The 17,422-nt window shown below is 62.0% G+C and overlaps 4 protein-coding genes across 4 annotated transcripts; all 4 read right to left on the bottom strand.

Moving 5' to 3' along the window:
- Nucleotides 1–927: 927 nt before the first annotated feature.
- LMJF_24_0510 (conserved hypothetical protein) lies at nt 928–3,261 on the bottom strand (the record flags this gene model as incomplete). The annotated part of the gene is made up of 1 exon (XM_001683516.1): nt 928–3,261. One exon carries the CDS (start codon nt 3,259–3,261, stop codon nt 928–930), a length of 2,334 nt encoding a protein of 777 aa, XP_001683568.1.
- A 727-nt stretch (nt 3,262–3,988) lies between these two features.
- Nucleotides 3,989–4,693, bottom strand: LMJF_24_0500 (conserved hypothetical protein; the record flags this gene model as incomplete). Its single annotated transcript, XM_001683515.1, has 1 exon — nt 3,989–4,693. The coding sequence occupies one exon, from the start codon at nt 4,691–4,693 to the stop codon at nt 3,989–3,991; it is 705 nt and encodes a 234-aa protein (XP_001683567.1).
- A 995-nt stretch (nt 4,694–5,688) lies between these two features.
- Nucleotides 5,689–11,505, bottom strand: LMJF_24_0490 (conserved hypothetical protein; the record flags this gene model as incomplete). The annotated part of the gene is made up of 1 exon (XM_001683514.1): nt 5,689–11,505. The coding sequence occupies one exon, from the start codon at nt 11,503–11,505 to the stop codon at nt 5,689–5,691; it is 5,817 nt and encodes a 1,938-aa protein (XP_001683566.1).
- Nucleotides 11,506–12,678: 1,173 nt separating this feature from the next.
- On the bottom strand, nt 12,679–16,341 carry LMJF_24_0480 (hypothetical predicted Kelch-domain protein; the record flags this gene model as incomplete). The annotated part of the gene is made up of 1 exon (XM_001683513.1): nt 12,679–16,341. The coding sequence occupies one exon, from the start codon at nt 16,339–16,341 to the stop codon at nt 12,679–12,681; it is 3,663 nt and encodes a 1,220-aa protein (XP_001683565.1).
- Between the last annotated feature and the right edge of the window lie 1,081 nt (nt 16,342–17,422).

The raw sequence follows: 17,422 nt of genomic DNA, 5'->3' as shown, positions 1-17,422 counted from the left end.
AGCGGCACAGAAACCCGGAAAACAAAGGTGCGCGCATACACACGCACACACTCAGTGGCCGTGAGGGTGAACCAGAAACCGAAGAAGACAAAGATGAACACACCGAGAGCGTGCCCGCCACAATCATGCAGACACCTCAGAAAGAAGCGGAGGGCTCAACAGGGAGGGAGGGAGGGAAGGTGTGTGTGTGGGGAGGGGAGGAGGGGAGCGGTGGGCAGATGAGTCGCACACACGCTAGGGAAAGACGGACTCTTCGTTGCGCTATGTCGTGCGTGTGCGTGTGCTTATATGCGTGTGTAGGGATAGGAGGAGGGGGCGGGAGCGGCGGGGGATGATGAGTGAGCACAACAAAGGCAGGCAGCGCCGAGACGAGGAGAGGAAGAGGTTGTGCAATGGAATGCTGCGATGAGTTCCAGTGGCCCCAGCAAAGAGCCTTCGACCCGTACGCCAGTGTTCGGGCTATTCGGCTGAGGAGGTTTATCCTCCATCGTCCTCCGTCGATTGGTGTCCGTCACCTCTGCGGTGCGGACACAGATGAGGTAGAAGGCGCGCACAGGCGGGTGTGCATGCGAGTTTGGAAGGAGGAGGGGAGAAACGATATAAGCAGATGAGCAGCAGAGCAGCCGTGGCATAAGGAGCAGAGCACCACACACACACACACACACACACACACAAAACATACAACCGCATAGCGAAACAAGGGATAGATGACCCGCCAGCGTCGCCGCCCCTCCTCCCTTCCCCTTCTCTCCCAAACGAAGGCTTGAGGAGGAGCCGAGGGAGGGCGAGCTGAGGGACGAGTGAAGAGGCGCATGCTCATGAAGGTGACAAGGATGAGATCGAACGCGCAAGACGGCGTGAGGGCACCGCCAGTTCGACGACTACGCCGCCTGCGTGACAATCCACCTATCATCTCTGCCGGCACCGTCACTCCTCCGCGGTCGCCAACTCGCTGCGGAGGATGGAGATTTCGGCCGTCGCGTCGCACATGAACTCACGATGCTTATCGATACTCGCACGTATGGCCTGCTCTGTGCTCCGCCATGTGCGAAGGTACGGCACCTGAGCCAAGAGCTCTGCATCGACGACGTCGAGAAAGAGTTCGCTTGGGAGGCGCAGACCTGCCACCGCGTTCTGTATAGCCAATCGAGCTGCCGCTGCATCGAGTGCGGCTTCGCTGACCGATTCGCCGCCAGCTGCTTGATCGCCACCGCAGCGGTCTATCAGGTTCGCGAAGAGTTGCGCCACAGACGAGATGAGAAGACTGCCGTTGCCGTTCCTCCCTGCGACGTCATGGACCTCCGATGCCAGCTCCACAAGACGCTCCGTCCATGCCGCGTGCACCGGCGAACACGCTGTGGCCGAATGCAGCAGCTTCTGTGCAACGCTTGCCGCACATCGAGCTACCGGCAGCTCGCCAAGATCCTTGGGGGCGGTCTCATTGACGTTTTCGCCGTCGTTGTTGTTGCCGGCAGCGCCGGAGGGAGGCTGCAAGCGCCTCGTGGCGCACGACAACAGCTCCTCATGCTGATCTCGCACGAGCTGCTGCACGCGCTGCGCCGCTGCACACTCAGCCTCCAGCGCCGCGGCCCTCGTCTTGGCGACTGCCGCGCGCTGCCGCGTCACTGTGAGTTGCTCTTGCTGTTCGGCCAGGGCGACATCGCGCGCGTGGGTCTCGTGAGCATGGTGCTCGGAGTCGTCGTGCAAGGCGGTAGTCAGCGCTGATGCTTCTTTTGTCAGTGACACAATGGCGTCAGACATTGCGCAGAACGAGTCGCGCTGCGCTTGCGACGCGCACACGCCCCTCGACCACGCCGCAGCGTAGTGGCTGATCTCCGTCTCCTTGAAGTTCGCCACTTCTTTCTTGCGAGATGCGCAGTTGTGAGACTGCTCTTCACAGTCTCGCTGGAACCCTCGGAGTGCCGCTTGCGCCGCGTCCAGCTCCGTCGCTGCGGCTATGGCCGCTTCGGCGGCTGCCTGCGTTTGTAGCACCTCTTCACGCCACTGCTGCCACGCCTCGTGAAAGGATATCCACCGCTGCTGTGTTGCGGTTAGCGAGGCGGCGAGTGACGACGCATCTTCAGGGAGCTGCAGGTGCTGTTGTGCACACACAGCTGTGAGATGCGCGTTGTACGCCGATATCGCTTGCAGTGGGGCAAGGAGGTGTTGCTGCAGGAGAAGCTGCACGACCTCGCTGCTTGGAACCACGTTGTCATCGACATCCACCGCACACTCTTCCAGTGGAAGGGTTGCGCGCCTTCCCTCGTCTTCAGCCGCTACCTCCGCAGAGCCGCCGCCGTGAATATCAGCTTGGAAAGTCGTGGAGGGCAGTGACGGTGACCCGAACCATTGATGCTCCGTCACGGCGTCCTCGGTGAATGGCGGCAGCGGCGGCCACGGCAAGCCCCACTCACACGACGCTCTTCCCAGGGCAACTGTCTGCTGTGCTTCCTCTTGAGCGCTGCCATCCGTGGAAAGCCACGCCACGAGCTGCTGCATGATCTGCACAACGTCCACAAGCTCGCGATGCTGGGCCCAGTCCATCCTGACCGCCCATTCATGCAGTGCATGTGACACGCCGGTGATGGAGACATCGGCGGACACCACTGCCGTCGAGGAGGATGGGGCTGTGTAACGCAAATAACCACTCGCGGAGGCCTCGGCAGTGAGCGAGAAGGAAGGCAAACACATGAGGCCTTGGCGATGCGCCTCTGCTGCCACAAGCGCCTGCTGAACGTCCGCGAGCAGCCGTTGCAGCTCCAGCGCGCTGCGGCCTGCCGTCCGCGCGCTGGCCATGGTGAGCAGCTGAAAGAGGCGCCCATCCGCGTTGGTAAACGTTCGAATGAACGCGGTCGCCGCGCCGATGGCGGCCTCTGCCGACCGTTGCAGCTTACCGCTCGTCTGCTGCTCCTCGTCCAGCTGTAAAAGAGCGCTATGCAGTTCCTGCAGTCGACATTCTCGCTGACGAGTGCACTGCTGCTCTTCCTCCACAAGAGCTTCCAGCGACGCTTGCTGCGCCATCAGTTGTGTCACACAGGTCTGGGCTTGGCGCAGCTCCGCCTCAATGGCCTGGCACTGCGTCTCCACCTGTGTGAGTCGAGTGAGGTCTTTGGTCCGCTGCTTGAACATCACCACGGCCGCCTGGCGCACCGAGTCGAAGGCCTCTTCGTTCGTGCTCCGCGTGATTGCCGTTGTGCCTGTCGAGCGCTGCTGTTGCTGTCGCTGCCGAGCAGCGTCTGAGAGCTGCGCCTGCTGCTCCATGGCGCGCTTGCTCCGAAGCGTGGAAGGTACGAAGACAATGGTAAAAGGGAAATGGAAGGGTGCGGTGTGGCGCTCGTGCGGATGCCGGTTTGTGTAAACCCCTCCACCGGCATGAATCACTTGCAATGCCACCTAAGCACGGCAGCGGACAGAAAACCACAAACGCACACGCTACCGAGCGCAGGCACCAATAAGACTGCGCGCATACACACACGCAGGCAGCAGTGGGGTCTGCGAGTGCATCGAAAACAGCGGCCAAGAGAGGAAGAGGATGAAGCGACATAACGATCTTGGAGAGCGGGATTGAGGCGTAGCCCCGCACATAACTTAATCATGTGCCCGCCAACGCCTCTGCTGGCATCTGCCCGCGACCGCTTGCTTTCCCGTTGCGGCAATCGCGGCAGACGGGACTTCCCCCAGCGAAGCTTGCTGCGGTTGCTCTTCCGGACGACCTCTTGTACGTGTCTCGGCGGTTGCTTTTGCCACTGCGGTTTGCGTTCTCTACCCGAGAAGAGGCCCCGACGCGCGGCGTGCGCGTGTGCACCTCCTCGCCCTTACTCGCCTAGGCAACAACAACGGCACATATTTCACAGGTAGATATACACACACACACACACACACACACGCACCAATGCACCACCGAGCTTCGCCAGCGATATTACCGCGCCTGCGCGTGTGGGTCGCAGGAACCGCGGCGATGCATGCCCGAGTGTCTTGGAGGGCGCATTTACATGTTCATGTCGCCCTCCTCTTCTGCGCGCTGCCGCTTCTGCTCCGCGACGGTCTCCTGCAGGCGCCGCGGCAGCTTCGGGGCGCGCAGAGACGGCTTCACTATGAACCTGCCATCGCTACAGGCGTGCTGGTTCCGGTCGCCTCGGCGGTCGCGAGTCCTCTTAACACCCTGATTTCGTCTGTCAGAGGCCGCCGTCGGGTCATTCAACTCACCTTCGGCGTCCTCACCGCCCCACAAGTCTGCCACTTCCTCGTCACTGGCGACATCACTATCGTCCAGAGCGGCGTCCGCTGACGCTTGCGCCTCGCCGACGTCCTTCAGCGAAACTCTCGATTCCACGGCGCTACCTTCCAGATGTGCGTCCGTGTCGCCGAGACCCGCGGCGACCGGGATCGCACCACCACCGCCGAGCGTCTCAGTAAAGCTGCGCCGCGACAGGCTATACGCGTGTGTGGGGAAGGAATCGTCGTACAAGACCGTCGCCCTGACTGGTCCGCCACCGCCACGATCTCTGAGCGCAGAGGAGCCACCGTCACTGACGCCCCCGCTCGCGCCGCTGCTGCCGGTGCCGGGGTGCAGCAGCTGCCGCTCAATTTCGTCCCGCTGGGCGACCTCAAAGGCGGCGCGCCGCTTCGCCTCCTCCTTGCGCTGCATGAACTTCATGCCTCGCAGCACTTCCAGCGTCTTTGCCTTATCCATCCTGCTGCCACAAAGAGGGGGAGGGGCGGTTGCTTGGGCGAATCGTTACCGGACACGCACTGGCGAGTCGTATGCGCACACGTGTGCCAGCGCCTGCGCCAAATCGAGTCGATTGTGGGGCGATCGCGTGTGTGTGTGTGGGGGGGGGAGGGGCTCCTTCCAATGCACGCGCGTACGCTGTATTTTGTGTCGCGTTATTGCCCGGCTTGAGCAGGACACCGCCTTCTTTCTTCCTTCCATGTGGCGAAAGCGCGAGAGAGAGAGAGAGAGTGAGAGAACAGGAAGAGAGCGCGGGTATGGCGAAGTGGATAAGCACGGCGGCGCAGCCCCCCCCCTCCCCCTGCCGTCCGAGACGTAATGGCGAAAGGCTTCATGCACATACTAGGTGACAGAGGTGGTGGGATGGGGTGTGGCGTGTAACTTGAGGCAGAGATGCGTTCCTTTCTCGACTCTACACTTCCCCCGCCCTCCGCTGGCGTCTTATACTCTTTAGGCGTGTCCATGGAACTTTCCGCCCTTCTTCCTTCCCGTATCTTGGTCGCCTTCAGTCGACTGGGGCCCCAACACACGCGCGCGCGGAAAAGTTGCCTCGGCACCATCGAAGCGTGTGAGTGTGCGTCCGCCGATGACTCCCCGTCTGTCCGTGTCTCGGTCCATGCCGCTGTAACTGCATTTCTAGGCGCCAATCCATGTATACATATGCGTACATGTGTTCCGGGCGTAAGCTGTACATCAACGTGGCAACATTGCCACACACACACACACACACACACACACAGGGGAAGGAGGAGGAGGCGGCTATGCATACAACCTAGGACAACAAACACCCACATCAACGCACGTACCCGGGCTACGTCGACGCCATCACCGTCACGCACACGCACACAACCCACAGCACAGCTTCACTGCCCCTGTGGACCACATCCTACCTCTCCTGTCCGCCCGCCGAGGATGTGCGTCTCTGTAGCAGCGCCATCAGCGGTGAGAAGACCCGCTCAACGGCGGTAGGGTCGAATGCGTTGGTTGGCAGCCAGCCGATCGGCGTCCCCGCCCCGTCTGTTCGGCACAATCGCGGCACGAATGCCGGTCAACTGTGGCGGAGAGAGACTCGACCTCACCGCCGCTCCGTTGACCGGCACCGTGACGCTTCGACCACGTGGAGAGAAAGCCGTGCCGCCGTTCAGGGCGGCTCCAGCGAAGCCGTTCATGGTGAGCCCGTTCTGCAGCGGTAGCCCAGGCGACCCTGCTGGCGCAGCTCCCATGCCCGCAAAGTAGTTCATGTCGATCACTACATTCGGCGGCGCTACCAGCTCCATCATGCGCGCCGAGGCGGCCTTGTCCCGCTCGTCCTGCGTCACAACACGCCGGTCGAGGTCTGTTAACTGCGTGAGACGCGTGATGACGGTGGCGCGGTAGTTGGTCTTGCGCGCGATGGGGTTGCCTACGAGCACGACAGCCTTCAAAGGGCAAGACTGCAGCTCATTCAGCAACGCGTTCAGATCGCCCAGTCGGTTCGCCCCAAGCCGCAGCTGTTCCAACGCTCTGCACCGTTGCAGTCCTTCGACGGAGCGAAGGGCGTTGTTCTCCGCAGACAGAATGATCAGCTTCCGGTTCGCGGCAAAGGAATCGCTGCCAAGGCCGCGCAGCTTGTTCTGGTCCAGCAGCAACTCGCGCAGCTCAGGCAGATTTTCCAGCCCGCGCTGAATGAACTGCAGCTCGTTGCAGCGAAGGTTGAGAAACTTCAAGTGTGGAAAGCACAGCTTTAGCGTGCTGAGGTCGGTGAGTTGGTTCGCCTCCAGGGAGAGGGACTGGAGACGCTTGAGGCGAGCGAGGGTGTTGCCTAGTGCTGCCGGCGACGTCGTAGCCGCTCCGTTGGCACCTGCCGCGGCAGGGGCACCCGTGCTGTTGGCGCTGAGCGCACCGCCGATCGGGTTGCGCCACGGCGCCGAGCCGAGACGGTTGTGCGACAGGTCCAGTGCCGTCAGCTCTGTTAGCATGGCCACCCCAAGGACGCTCACGAGCAAGTTGTGCTGCAGATGCAGCACCTCGAGCGACTTGAAGGGTTCCAGAAGGTTCACCTCCTTAAGAGAGCAGTGAGAGAGGTTAAGGTGGCGCACCGACGCCCACGTCTCTGGAGGGCCGCGAGCGCGCTCAATGAGAAGGTCACTGTTGACTTTCCCGGCGTACACCTCGCGCGCTTTGGCCATTTCCGCGGCTGAGATGGACACGCCGTCCAGCACCTTCAGCTGCGGAAAAACATGAATTAGGTACGGCCGCACTTCGTCGTCGTCGGCAGCGCCGCGGGGGGCCGTGCAGGGGTTGCCGGCGACGTTCAGGATCAGCAGCGAAGTCACATCACGGAGGGCGTAAATGACGTTCATATCCGCGATGCGGTTGTACATGAGGTACAGCGCCTCGAGCTTCGGTGTCGTTGTTGGAGGGGAGGGCGGGCCGAGTGCAGCGGTACCATTCGTGCTTCTCACAAAGAGGTTGATGTCGACCTGCGCAATCTTGTTGCCGGAGGCGCTGAGCGTGCGAAGCGCGGGCAGAGGCCCAACAGTCAGAGGGAGCGCCGTTAGCTCGTTGAAGTCGAGCACTAGCTCGCGCAGCGCCCTCAGTTCCTCCAGGCAGGGCAGCTCGGTGAGGTGGTTCTCCGCCAGGTTCAGGCTTTCGAGTCGATGCAGGTGGAGTAGCGGATGAACATCTGTGAGTGCCTGGCCGCGCAGTGTCAAGTGGCAGAGATTCGGCAAGAGGTCCACGAGTCCACGTGGGTCGTCGAGCAGGCCGTGGCTCCAGCGGAACGTGTGACACTCATTCAAGCACGACAGCAGCGACGGTGACAGCGGCAGATCGCTGCCACCGAGGGCTTCGCTGGGGAAGCGGGGACGGGCTTCATCGACAGCAGGTGGGTGCTGGCATGCCTCGCGAAGGTGTGCTTCAAGTTTATCAGCCACCATGAGCATTTCCAGCTGCGCCGCCACCTGCTCGAAACAACTCTCCTGGGTAGCGGCGCCTTCTACGGAGAGGAGGCTGGCAGCTGCGCAACTGAGCTCGTCGTCCCGCTGAATGGACTTCACAAGGCAGGCGGTGACGCGGGACACATGAGGGGTCACGCGTCCTCCTGGCAGCAGGCAGGCGCGGCGAAATCGCTGGGAAGCCAAGGTGCCGGGGTACGTGCCCAGCGAGTGCGCGTTCAGCTTCACGATGGCCGGGCTGCCACCTGCCGCCATCGCCATCGCGGAGGTTGGAGGCGGGAGTAAGTACAGCCAAAGGCGCGCCTCCGCCTCCTGCCCATCGGCGTGCCGCAGAAACGGATTGCCATACACGACAAGCTCCTCCAGCGCCCCCGCAGCCGTGCGAATCGCCGCGAAGTCTGTCACGCTCCCGAGTTCGTTGTTGCTCACGTCCAGAACCCGCAGTGAGGGCAAAGCACTGCCGTCAAAGTGGAGGCGAGAAAGGGCATTGCCGCTGAGGTTAAGCCACTGCAGCTGCGGCACTTCCTTAGCCAAGGCGAACCACGAGACCGAGGTGATTCGGTTGTGCGCCAGGTCCAACGCGGTGATGGACGCACAGAGGGGCGTCGCAAAATCCTGCAAGACAGCTGTGATGCCTCTACTGCGCAGTGCACACAACGACAGAGGTGCCCCGTTCACGCACATCTGTGCCGCGTACTCTTCTACATGTCGCGCGTGCAACGGGTTGGCGGCGCTACTGCTGCTGGCGTCATTGCTCCGATCGTCGCCCCCACCCGCAGTGTCGTCCACCGCACCGTTTCTCAGCAGGCCCGCCATGCAAGCCTTTCCCAGGACCTTGCACGCACTCGCCAGAGCTTCGTTCGTCTCCGCTTCGGCCACCTGCTGCAGGGTGTTGCCATGCGAGGCAGTGTCGCGGGAGTGCGCGTGCTTGCTGGGCGGACTGCACCAGTAAATAAACTGCAGCAGCTGCTCGCCGCAGTGTAGGACATCCTCGACAGTGTCCGTCCCCTTGCCGCTGTGCTGACTGTCGTCCGCGTCAGCACTGCTCGCTTCGCACCCCACCACCGGCGGCAGCGGGAGCCCGGCGAGCAACGCCATAGCTTCTGCCCGGCTCATACACGACGCTCCGCCGCCTGCTGGCAGGGGCGATCGCGAGGGTTGCGTGAGAGGGGTGTTACGCATGCTATACGTGTAATCCACAACGCAGTCTGGCAGGAGAAGAGCGCGGTCAAAGCAGTACCACACGTACGGCGACGGCGACGGCTGGGCGCTGGCACTCCCGCTCTCGCCTGCTGGGGTGGTGGCGGCGGTGCTCGGCAGGAGGCGGTAGGCGGCGCAGGTGTCGGCGCCGTAGTCTTTACGCCACACCCGCCCGTTTTGCTTCAGGAAGGAGGCGGGAGGCGGCGGCGATGTGGAGCGCCCCACACAGCCGCCGCCGCCGAGGGCGTGCACCGTCTTGCCGAGGTACACACGATAAAGCACAACCTGACCGCGGCACAGCGTGCTCGCCTCACTCCCGCTTGAGAGCGCGGCAGCGTTGTAGCTCTGCTGCAAGACAGGCGGCGATGAGTCACAGCCACGACTCGCTCCTCCGGTGGTGGCACAGCAGCTCAACAACCGTTCCTCATCGGCGTAGAAAAGACTGTTCGTAAGCGGCACGCCTTCCTCTGCGGGTACGGGCTGGTACAGCGTTCTACCCGCCTGACTCGCGACGCCGCTCTTCTTGCCGTCCTCGCTTGGCGCTGCGAGGCGCGCTGCCATCCCGTTCACCAGCACGTGCTGCAGGCAAGCGCTCTGGCCCTGCTGGGTCACGGGCACGATCCCGAACAAGCCCACAAAGCGGCTGCGCAGCTGCGGGTTCGCCAAGTCGACGTGCAGCTCCTTCACCCGGTCATCAAAGCGCAGGCGAAGGCCGCGGTTTAGGATGCGCCGCACGCCCGTCACCTCCACCTCCGCAATCCCAAAGCGCTCGTCGAAGAGCGCGCTGTCGAAGCGCTCCTGAACGAGCTCTACAGCAGCTCCGTACGCCTCATGGTCTGGTGCGAGGTGCTCGAGGCGGACGTTGCCGGCCGTGTGCAGTTCCACGGCAAAGCGCTCCTTCAACAGCTGCGCCTGCAACTTTGCCGCCTGTGTTGCCTCCGCCAGCTTCAGCATCGTCTTGCGCTCCTGCACTTCGCGGGTGTCGATCGCACGCGACAGCTGCCGTCCCAGCGCTTCAAGGGTCGCCGTCGGCACGACAAGCGGGGCGCCACCGGCGTAGTCGCCGCCCTTGTCTCCACCGGCTATCACTCCGCAGAGAGATCCGCTGCTGCCGCCGGCGCCGTGCTTGTCATCCAGGTGGTAGATGGTCCGCTCGGCCAGCTCGTGCTCGATCGGCTGCACACAGGACTTCAGCTTCAGCAACGCCCTGCCGGTGTCCCGGGTGTGACGGAGCGCGCAGGTCTCGGCGTGACGCGCAAGAAGTGTGATGCGGGTGTCCAGCATCTGGGCCCGCATGGCGTAGTACAACTGCTTCTTGTGCAGCACTGACTCCACGAGCGAACGCTGCTCCGACGTGACAAAAGTGCCGTCGAGGGTGTCGAGGGAGCTCAGCATGGAGATGGTCAGCGTGACGTAGTTGTTGAGGCGGCAGATCGGGTTGTCGCCGAAGAGCGGGTCCAGCAGCCACAAGCTTCGCAGGCAGGTGAGCTGCTGGAGGTGGCGGAGCTCGATGATGGAGCTGAGGTGACAGCCGCTCAGGTTCACTTCGTGCAAGTGCGACATGTCTTTGGAGAAAGCGTTCTCGAGACTCTCCAGCGGGTTGCAGGAGACGTAGAGCGAGCGCAGCTTTCGAAGAGGGGTGAGATGGATGAGAGCGGAGAGCCGATTACGCGACAGCCACAGTTCGCGTAGGTGGCGCAGCGGCGGCAGCCCATTAAGTGACTCGATGCGATTGCCCTGCAGGTAGAGGCGCCGCAGCCTTGTCATGTTATACAAGCCCTCTATCACGCGGATGTTGTTGTCGGACAGCCACAGCTCCTCGACGTGGGCGAGTGAGGCCAAGTTGGCCATGGACTCCAGGCCGATGCTCATGAACTTCACCGTCACCAGGTTGGGAAAGAACTGCACGAGTGGCACACGGGGCACGTGGAAGAGGAAGAGCTCGATGGTGGTGATCGTGTCTGGTTGCTGCATCGCCTCCTCCACTGTCCACGCATTGCTTTCACCACAGAGCTCGAGCAGCGCCCGCAGCTCTGGCTGGCATTGCAGGTCCAACGACAGCTTCTGTCGGAGTTGCTCAATTTCTGCCGAAGGCTCCGCACCCGCTGCTGATGCCGTCGTCAGGTTCATTGAAGTACCATGAGGATCAAAGGTCACGCCGGCGAACGTTGTTGCTCGCGCGGACATGGCAGACGAGAGAGAGAGGGGTGAGGGAAGGGGAGGGGCGGCAGCCCATACCTCCAGGTGCGTGCGTGCACGTGTGCCTATTCGCTGCTTCCACGCGTGCAACACGATCCCCTGGAATGAGGCGCCGACAAAGAGAAATAGATACAGAAGAGACACCCCCCACACCGATGAATTACACACACAGACGAGCACCCACACACCCGAAAAGGGAGAGTGACACAGTGTTTTTGTATGTGTGTGTGTGTGTGCGTGTGGGAGGGGGGTGGGGGCTGGGGGCGGATGAGTGGATGGCGGGAGGGAAAAGGGGGCGCGAGAGACGCTGTGCGCTACTGTGCTGTTGTGTGCCTGCATGCATGTGTCGTTGCGCGTGTGTGTGCGCGGGAGAGAGAGGGGGTGCAACGTCGAGAGGGAAGGAGAGGCGAGAACCAAAGGCGTTGAGAAGCGGACCATCCTCTAGGTAAGCGGTGATAGTGAGCGGGTCGGGTGGGGTGGGGCGGCGACAGAGAGAGAGAGAGAGAGAGACAACGTCACCCGTGGGTGATGGATAGAGGACCGAGGGTACCGGAAAGCCGCCCCCCCCCTCCCCCCTGTTCCTCTTGCTGTCCGGTAAAACAGCTCGTTTGTGCCTTTCGCCCTTTGCTCAGGACTTCACGGCGTGGGCGCCACCATGCTGTTACGGCCGCCGCTGCAAGTGCAGGCGCCGGCGTGTTGCTTGCTGCGAATCATCACTCGTCTGCTTGTTGTGGTTCGTACCTTGCAAACAGAGGAAAGGGGTAACGAGGTCGAGGTCCACAGAGAAGACATGAAAACGTACACGCACACCTGTTCACGCAATACAAGACGACCCTCTGTCACACACACGCGCGCACACACACACACACACACACACACACAAACACACACATAGGCATGTCTGTGCGTGTGTGTGACTGAGGTCCGTTGAATCCCCTAGTTCATTCACCCTTTTGTTTTTGGTGCCCCCCCCCTTCCCCGTATTGTCGGGTGAGATAGGTGGGGTGGGAGGGCCGGTGAGGGTGAGGGGGAACGGGAGGTGAAGAGGGAGTGTGTGTCTGGGGGGGGGGGAGGAGTAGAGATTGTAATAGAGCGAAAATAGAAATACGAACCGGGCGGGTAGCGATGAGGCGTGCGCATAGCGGGTGCGCATGTGCGTAGTCATTGGCCCAGGGCGATGGTGTGGTGTGAGTACCTCGCGGAGATGCCAACGACCACTGACTCCCGGACCAGCATAAAGGCCCACATGTCACTCTCCGTGGGAGAAAGACACGCACACACACACAGAGAGAGAGAGAGAGAGACAGACACACAGACATAAAGAGGTGATAACGACCGACAACACATCAAGGCACCGCACATACGCCACATCCTTCGGGAGGCAGTCGCCACAAAACACACGCCAAGAGTACGATACAGAGTGAGAGAGGCATGCGGAAGAAGAGGAGGGTGCAAGAGAATCAGCACGACAGGCTTTGTTGCCGTGACGGCTGTCGTGCACGTCCTACACCATCATTCTTCTACGACACATGCATACAAGTAGAGTGGTCGTGCAGCAGTGAGTCACGCAGAGAAGCACCTGCTCTCCTGTGGTCTCTCTCCGCTCCTTCTCTACAGTGTCCGCTTGTCCGTACTCGCCTCTGCCTCATGCCGCTTCAACCTGGCTGCCAGGGCCTGGAGCAGGTATGGCCCGGTCATCCCTTCCAGTCTTTGGATTGTATGCTTCGCGTAGGTATTCGGAAAATGGGCAGCCGACATCGTCGATGCCGAGCGCGTGCTGTGAGCCGAGGAGGCGCGGCTAGAGGTGGATTCGGTGAGCTGCGTGGACGTATGCGACTGCTGCTGAGGGATGACTAAGGCGGAGCCGCCGCCGTTGGGGATACTGTTGGAGCGGCGCACGAACGGCGAAGAGTGCCGGTACCCGACGACTCCAGCGCTGGAGTCGTACACCGGCTGTGGGGACGGCGAGGGACCAGGAAGAGCAACATCCACGCGCATCGCGCGACCTTGCAACGGACTCACCGGTGACCGCATATGCAGAGAAAAACACCAGCTTCCACTGCCAGCACTACCACTGCCGCCCCTGCGTCCGCTGCTCACGATCGCCGCCGCTGATGAGGGCCCTCCAACGTGGGCTGGCGGAGGCGCTTGATTTGAGCTGCACCTGGTGAGGCGGGGAAAGGATGCCGCTACGTAGCCGCCGAGGTGGCGAGCGCAGTTCGTGAAAAAGCACGCCGACGCGGGTTGCTCCCCTGTGGCGGTCACGGGCGGCGGAAGCGACGACCTGCCTGGGGCTGCCGTATGGGAAGGTGAAGGCGCAGCGCAAAACAACGCGCTTGCCGCCGAGTGAGAGAGGGGGGCGGCGGCGGACGGGGCCGAGCACCATCGCGTGACGTCGGCGGCCCCCGTCACCACATCTGCCTCCGCCACCGCGAGCGCAGCGTTGCCGCGGGGGTGAGCTATAGCGCTGTTGTTGTTGCTGCTGCTGCCGCCGCCGCCACACACGACGCTGCCGGCGGCCATGTGAGGCCAGAGATGCGTCTGTGAGGTTGACGCGGCAGTGGAAACGGTAGCCGGGCTCCCAGCCTGACTGGGGCTGCACGACGAGTTCATCACTGTGCTGGGGCGAGAGGGAAAAAGGTTTTGTGCCGGCGGTGCAACGGAGGCGGGCGAGCAGAACGCCGTCGCCGTTCCACCACAACCCGACGCATGGACTGTGTTGCCACCTGTGATGTTCGTGTTGCTACCGGCTGCGTCCTGCCACGACGGCATCAGCTTCGGACCACCTGCGAGGGGCGAGAAGACAGCTGGCGATGACGGCGAGTACGACGGTGTCGGGGACCGCGTTAGAGCTCCCCGGGCGGACGACTGTGCCGCTGGCGGCCCGCCACCCCATGCCGGGGCCGCCGCTGATAACGTGCCGCTCTGGTCAAAGCTTGGCACGCGCAAGGGAGCTGGACGACGGAAGCCACGGTTGACGCCCCACGATCGCGGCGTCGCGATGGGGCTGCTATGCGCTGTTGCAGCAGGGCTGCACTGCAGCGTCACTTGCCCACCACAACCGGTGCACCAGCCGCTCCCGCTGCGCTCCATCGCGGCTGCCGCAGTCGCCTTATCCTCCATCTCCGCCGCGCGGCTCTTCGTGCAGGAGCGGATGTGCTTCTCGAAGACGCATCGGTTCCACCACAACAGGCACTGGTTCTTGAGCGACAGCGGGGAAAGGCAGAGTTCCATCGTGCAGCTCATGACGCCAGTCCGTGGTGCGAAACCGCCAAAGAAGACGAGGCGGTCCTTCGTGTAGGTGACGGTAGGGCGCGAGCAGGCCGGCTGGTTGCTCGGCTTCAGGCGCCGCCACCGACGGCTCTGCAGGGAAAACTCAAAAGCATCCTCGCAGTAAGTGTCGCCGCCGCCGGCAAACACGCCAAACGTTTCGTTCACGAACACACTCGCGGCGCACATGCGCGGCGACGGGATATCGCCGGTGACATCTCGGATGTGGCGCCAAAACCCAGTAGACACGTCGAGGATGTGCAGATCATTAAGAAATGCACCTTCAGTGGCAGCAGCAGTGCCGTCGCCCGTCTGCGCCGGAGTGGCGGAGCGCCCGCCGAACACGAGCAGGAGCGCCGTCCCAGTGATGAGCTGGGAGACGTGGTAAAACCGCGCGGATGGTTGCTCGCCGCACGTCTTCAGTTGACACCATCGCCGCTGCGTCGGGTAGTAGAGCAGCACCGCGTTTGTCGGGGCGCAGGCGAAGTCCGTGTCGCCTTGGTTGCGCGTGGGCAGCTCTGGGTCAGCAGGGCGCGGCCGCACACGCGACGCCTTTACGAGCCCGCCGAACACGACCAGCATGTCTTGGCGGGCGCGGGTGGCGGTGAAGTCGGCGGGGAGCAGGTGCATCGTGTGTCCCTTGCGCGGCGAGAAGGGCAGTCCGCACTCCTTGTTCCAGGTCACGCTAGGAATGTCCAGCGCCCACATGTCATCAAAGTAGCGGCCCAGCTGCTCCCCACTGAGGATGTACATCGTATCCTGGTACAGCGCAGCGGCGTGGCCGACTCGTCCCGCGGGCCGCCGACGCCGTCTCACCCCCGCCTCCGAGAGGGAGTTGCACTGTCTGGAAGTACTGCCGTGGCGGCTGCCTACGCTGGGCGCCAGTGGTCCGTCCGCCACCGTGCCCTGCTGCACATGCGCGGCGAAGTCACGGGAGGTAGCCGCGCAGCGCCGGGTAGCGCTGCTCTCCTCGCTGCCGCTGTTGTTGGCAGAGCCACTATAGTGGGGTGAAGGTGCATCTGTTGCTGCCGCTTCGGCAAGAGGTACCGCCACTAATGCTGCTTCGACCCATCGCATCGACGCCAGAGGTGACGCGGTCGGGGAGGAGAAGGACGACAACGCAGGCGGCGCAGACGCGTACGACGGACTGGCGCTTCCCTGCTCGCTGGCGCCCACCGCCGCGGCGACCTCGTCGATGCACTCTTCCTGTAGGCAGCTCCAGCGCCGCGCCGACGCGTCGTATTGGTAGACATCGTTGAAGTAGTGCTCATCGCTCGACTTGCCGCCGAAGATGAGAATCTGGGAGTCTTTGTAAAGGACGGCGGTGTGTCCGAAGCGTGCCGGGGGCTGCAGGACAACCTCGCTGTCCATGCCCACGCTGTTGTCACTACTGCTGAGGCTGGCATCCTGCGGTGGGACGGTGCTGTCACTGCCACTGGTGCTGTGACCGCCGCCGCCATGTCCGGTGGAGGCGACTGAGTCACGAGGATCCTCCCAGCTGCCGCTCGACGCCGCGATCACATTCAAGAGCGAGCGCGAGGTACGCAGGGAGTTGGCTGCAGACTCATCGAACGACGCCATCACTGACAGTCCGCTGCCGCAGATGCGCACCCACGACATGCGCTGCGGGCACTGCTGCTGAAGAAAGTACTGCCGCTTCTCTTCCTTGCACTCATTGCTGATGTACTGCCGGCACCCCTGCGTCACGCTCATATCGCAGGGGGGGCTGGCCAAAGTAAACGCGGATGTGGTCGTGACCGTTGCCGTCACGGCTGTGCTGCTGGCGTGCGTTGTACTTTCTGATTGCTGGTAGGACTCTTCTCTACGAGAGGAGGGGAGGGAGAGCATCCGTTGCTGCTTCGCCATGGTGCAACTACTGCTGGGACTCCCATGTCTCCTCGGCGCAGAGTTTCCTGCAGCCCAGATCATGGGCGGCGGGGTGCCAAGAGTGCCGGTAGACGCTGCCGCAATCGACGACGTGCATTCAGCACAGATATCAGCCATTGCTCCGGGAATGTACCATACGCACTTGCCCGAGGTGAGAGGAAGCAGGAGGGTATGGAGGGGGGTGGGGCTGGTGTTTGAGGGACGTGTGTGTGTGTGTGTGTGGCAGGGAGTCCAGTCCCGAGTAGAGCCAGCAAGGACACGTCACCCTCGTCCCTGGTTGACAACGATGATGCAAAAATCGACGGCAGCAATGGCAATAAAAATCGTGACGAAATTAATAGTAATAGTTCTAGCGGGGCGGGGGAAAGGGGAGGGGAGCCGAGCGCTCACAAAAGAAGGAAAGGCACCACCAAGACACGGCGGCGACAGCAGCAGCAGAGCCGACGAGTAGCACCGCTACGATAATAATATACACCGCTTCCTTGTACGAGTACTGGGGAGGGAAATCACCTTCGCAAGCTGCAAGAGAAAGAGTCAGGCGCACCACACCCAACGTACGGCGGTACAAAAACCAAAAAGAAGAGAGAGAGACACGACAACGACAATACCCGCTGTGCCACAGTGACATACACACACATAGACAAGGCCAAGGTAATCGCCGGCGTAATAGGGGGAAAGTGATATAGGAGGAGCTCAATGGACACGAGAGAGAAAAGAGACAGAGTCAAGCGCACAAAGCAAAGCAGACCAACCAACCACCGGGAAGGAGACGGAGATGGAGACGGAGACGGAGACGGAGGGGAGGGGCGCGAATTTCGGATGGTAGTGGGCGATGCGCGATTAGCAAACAACAACAAAAAACGCACGAAAAAGATGCGAGATAAGGGGGCTAAGGAGAGAAATACCTAAACAGATGCACGCCAAGTACACACACACACACACATGCACTCACAGACAGCTACAATAACGTGTTGCTGTGCTCGTAGTCGTAATCGAGTGACCAAGAACACAACACAAGGCAGCTATACAAATATACAGCAGAAAATACAGACACTAAGCACCACAGCAGAGGGCGGAATAAAGGAAAAAACCTCGCACACGCACACGCACACGCACACACACACACACACACACACGCACGCACCAGATCACTCGCGCTTGCGCATGGATAAGACGGGATTGTGGTCGTCAGGTAGAC

The sequence above is a fragment of the Leishmania major genome, chromosome 24 (genome assembly GCF_000002725.2).
Source record: "Leishmania major strain Friedlin complete genome, chromosome 24".
Lineage (NCBI taxonomy): Eukaryota > Euglenozoa > Kinetoplastea > Trypanosomatida > Trypanosomatidae > Leishmania > Leishmania major.
This window is presented reverse-complemented; position numbering and strand designations above follow the sequence as displayed.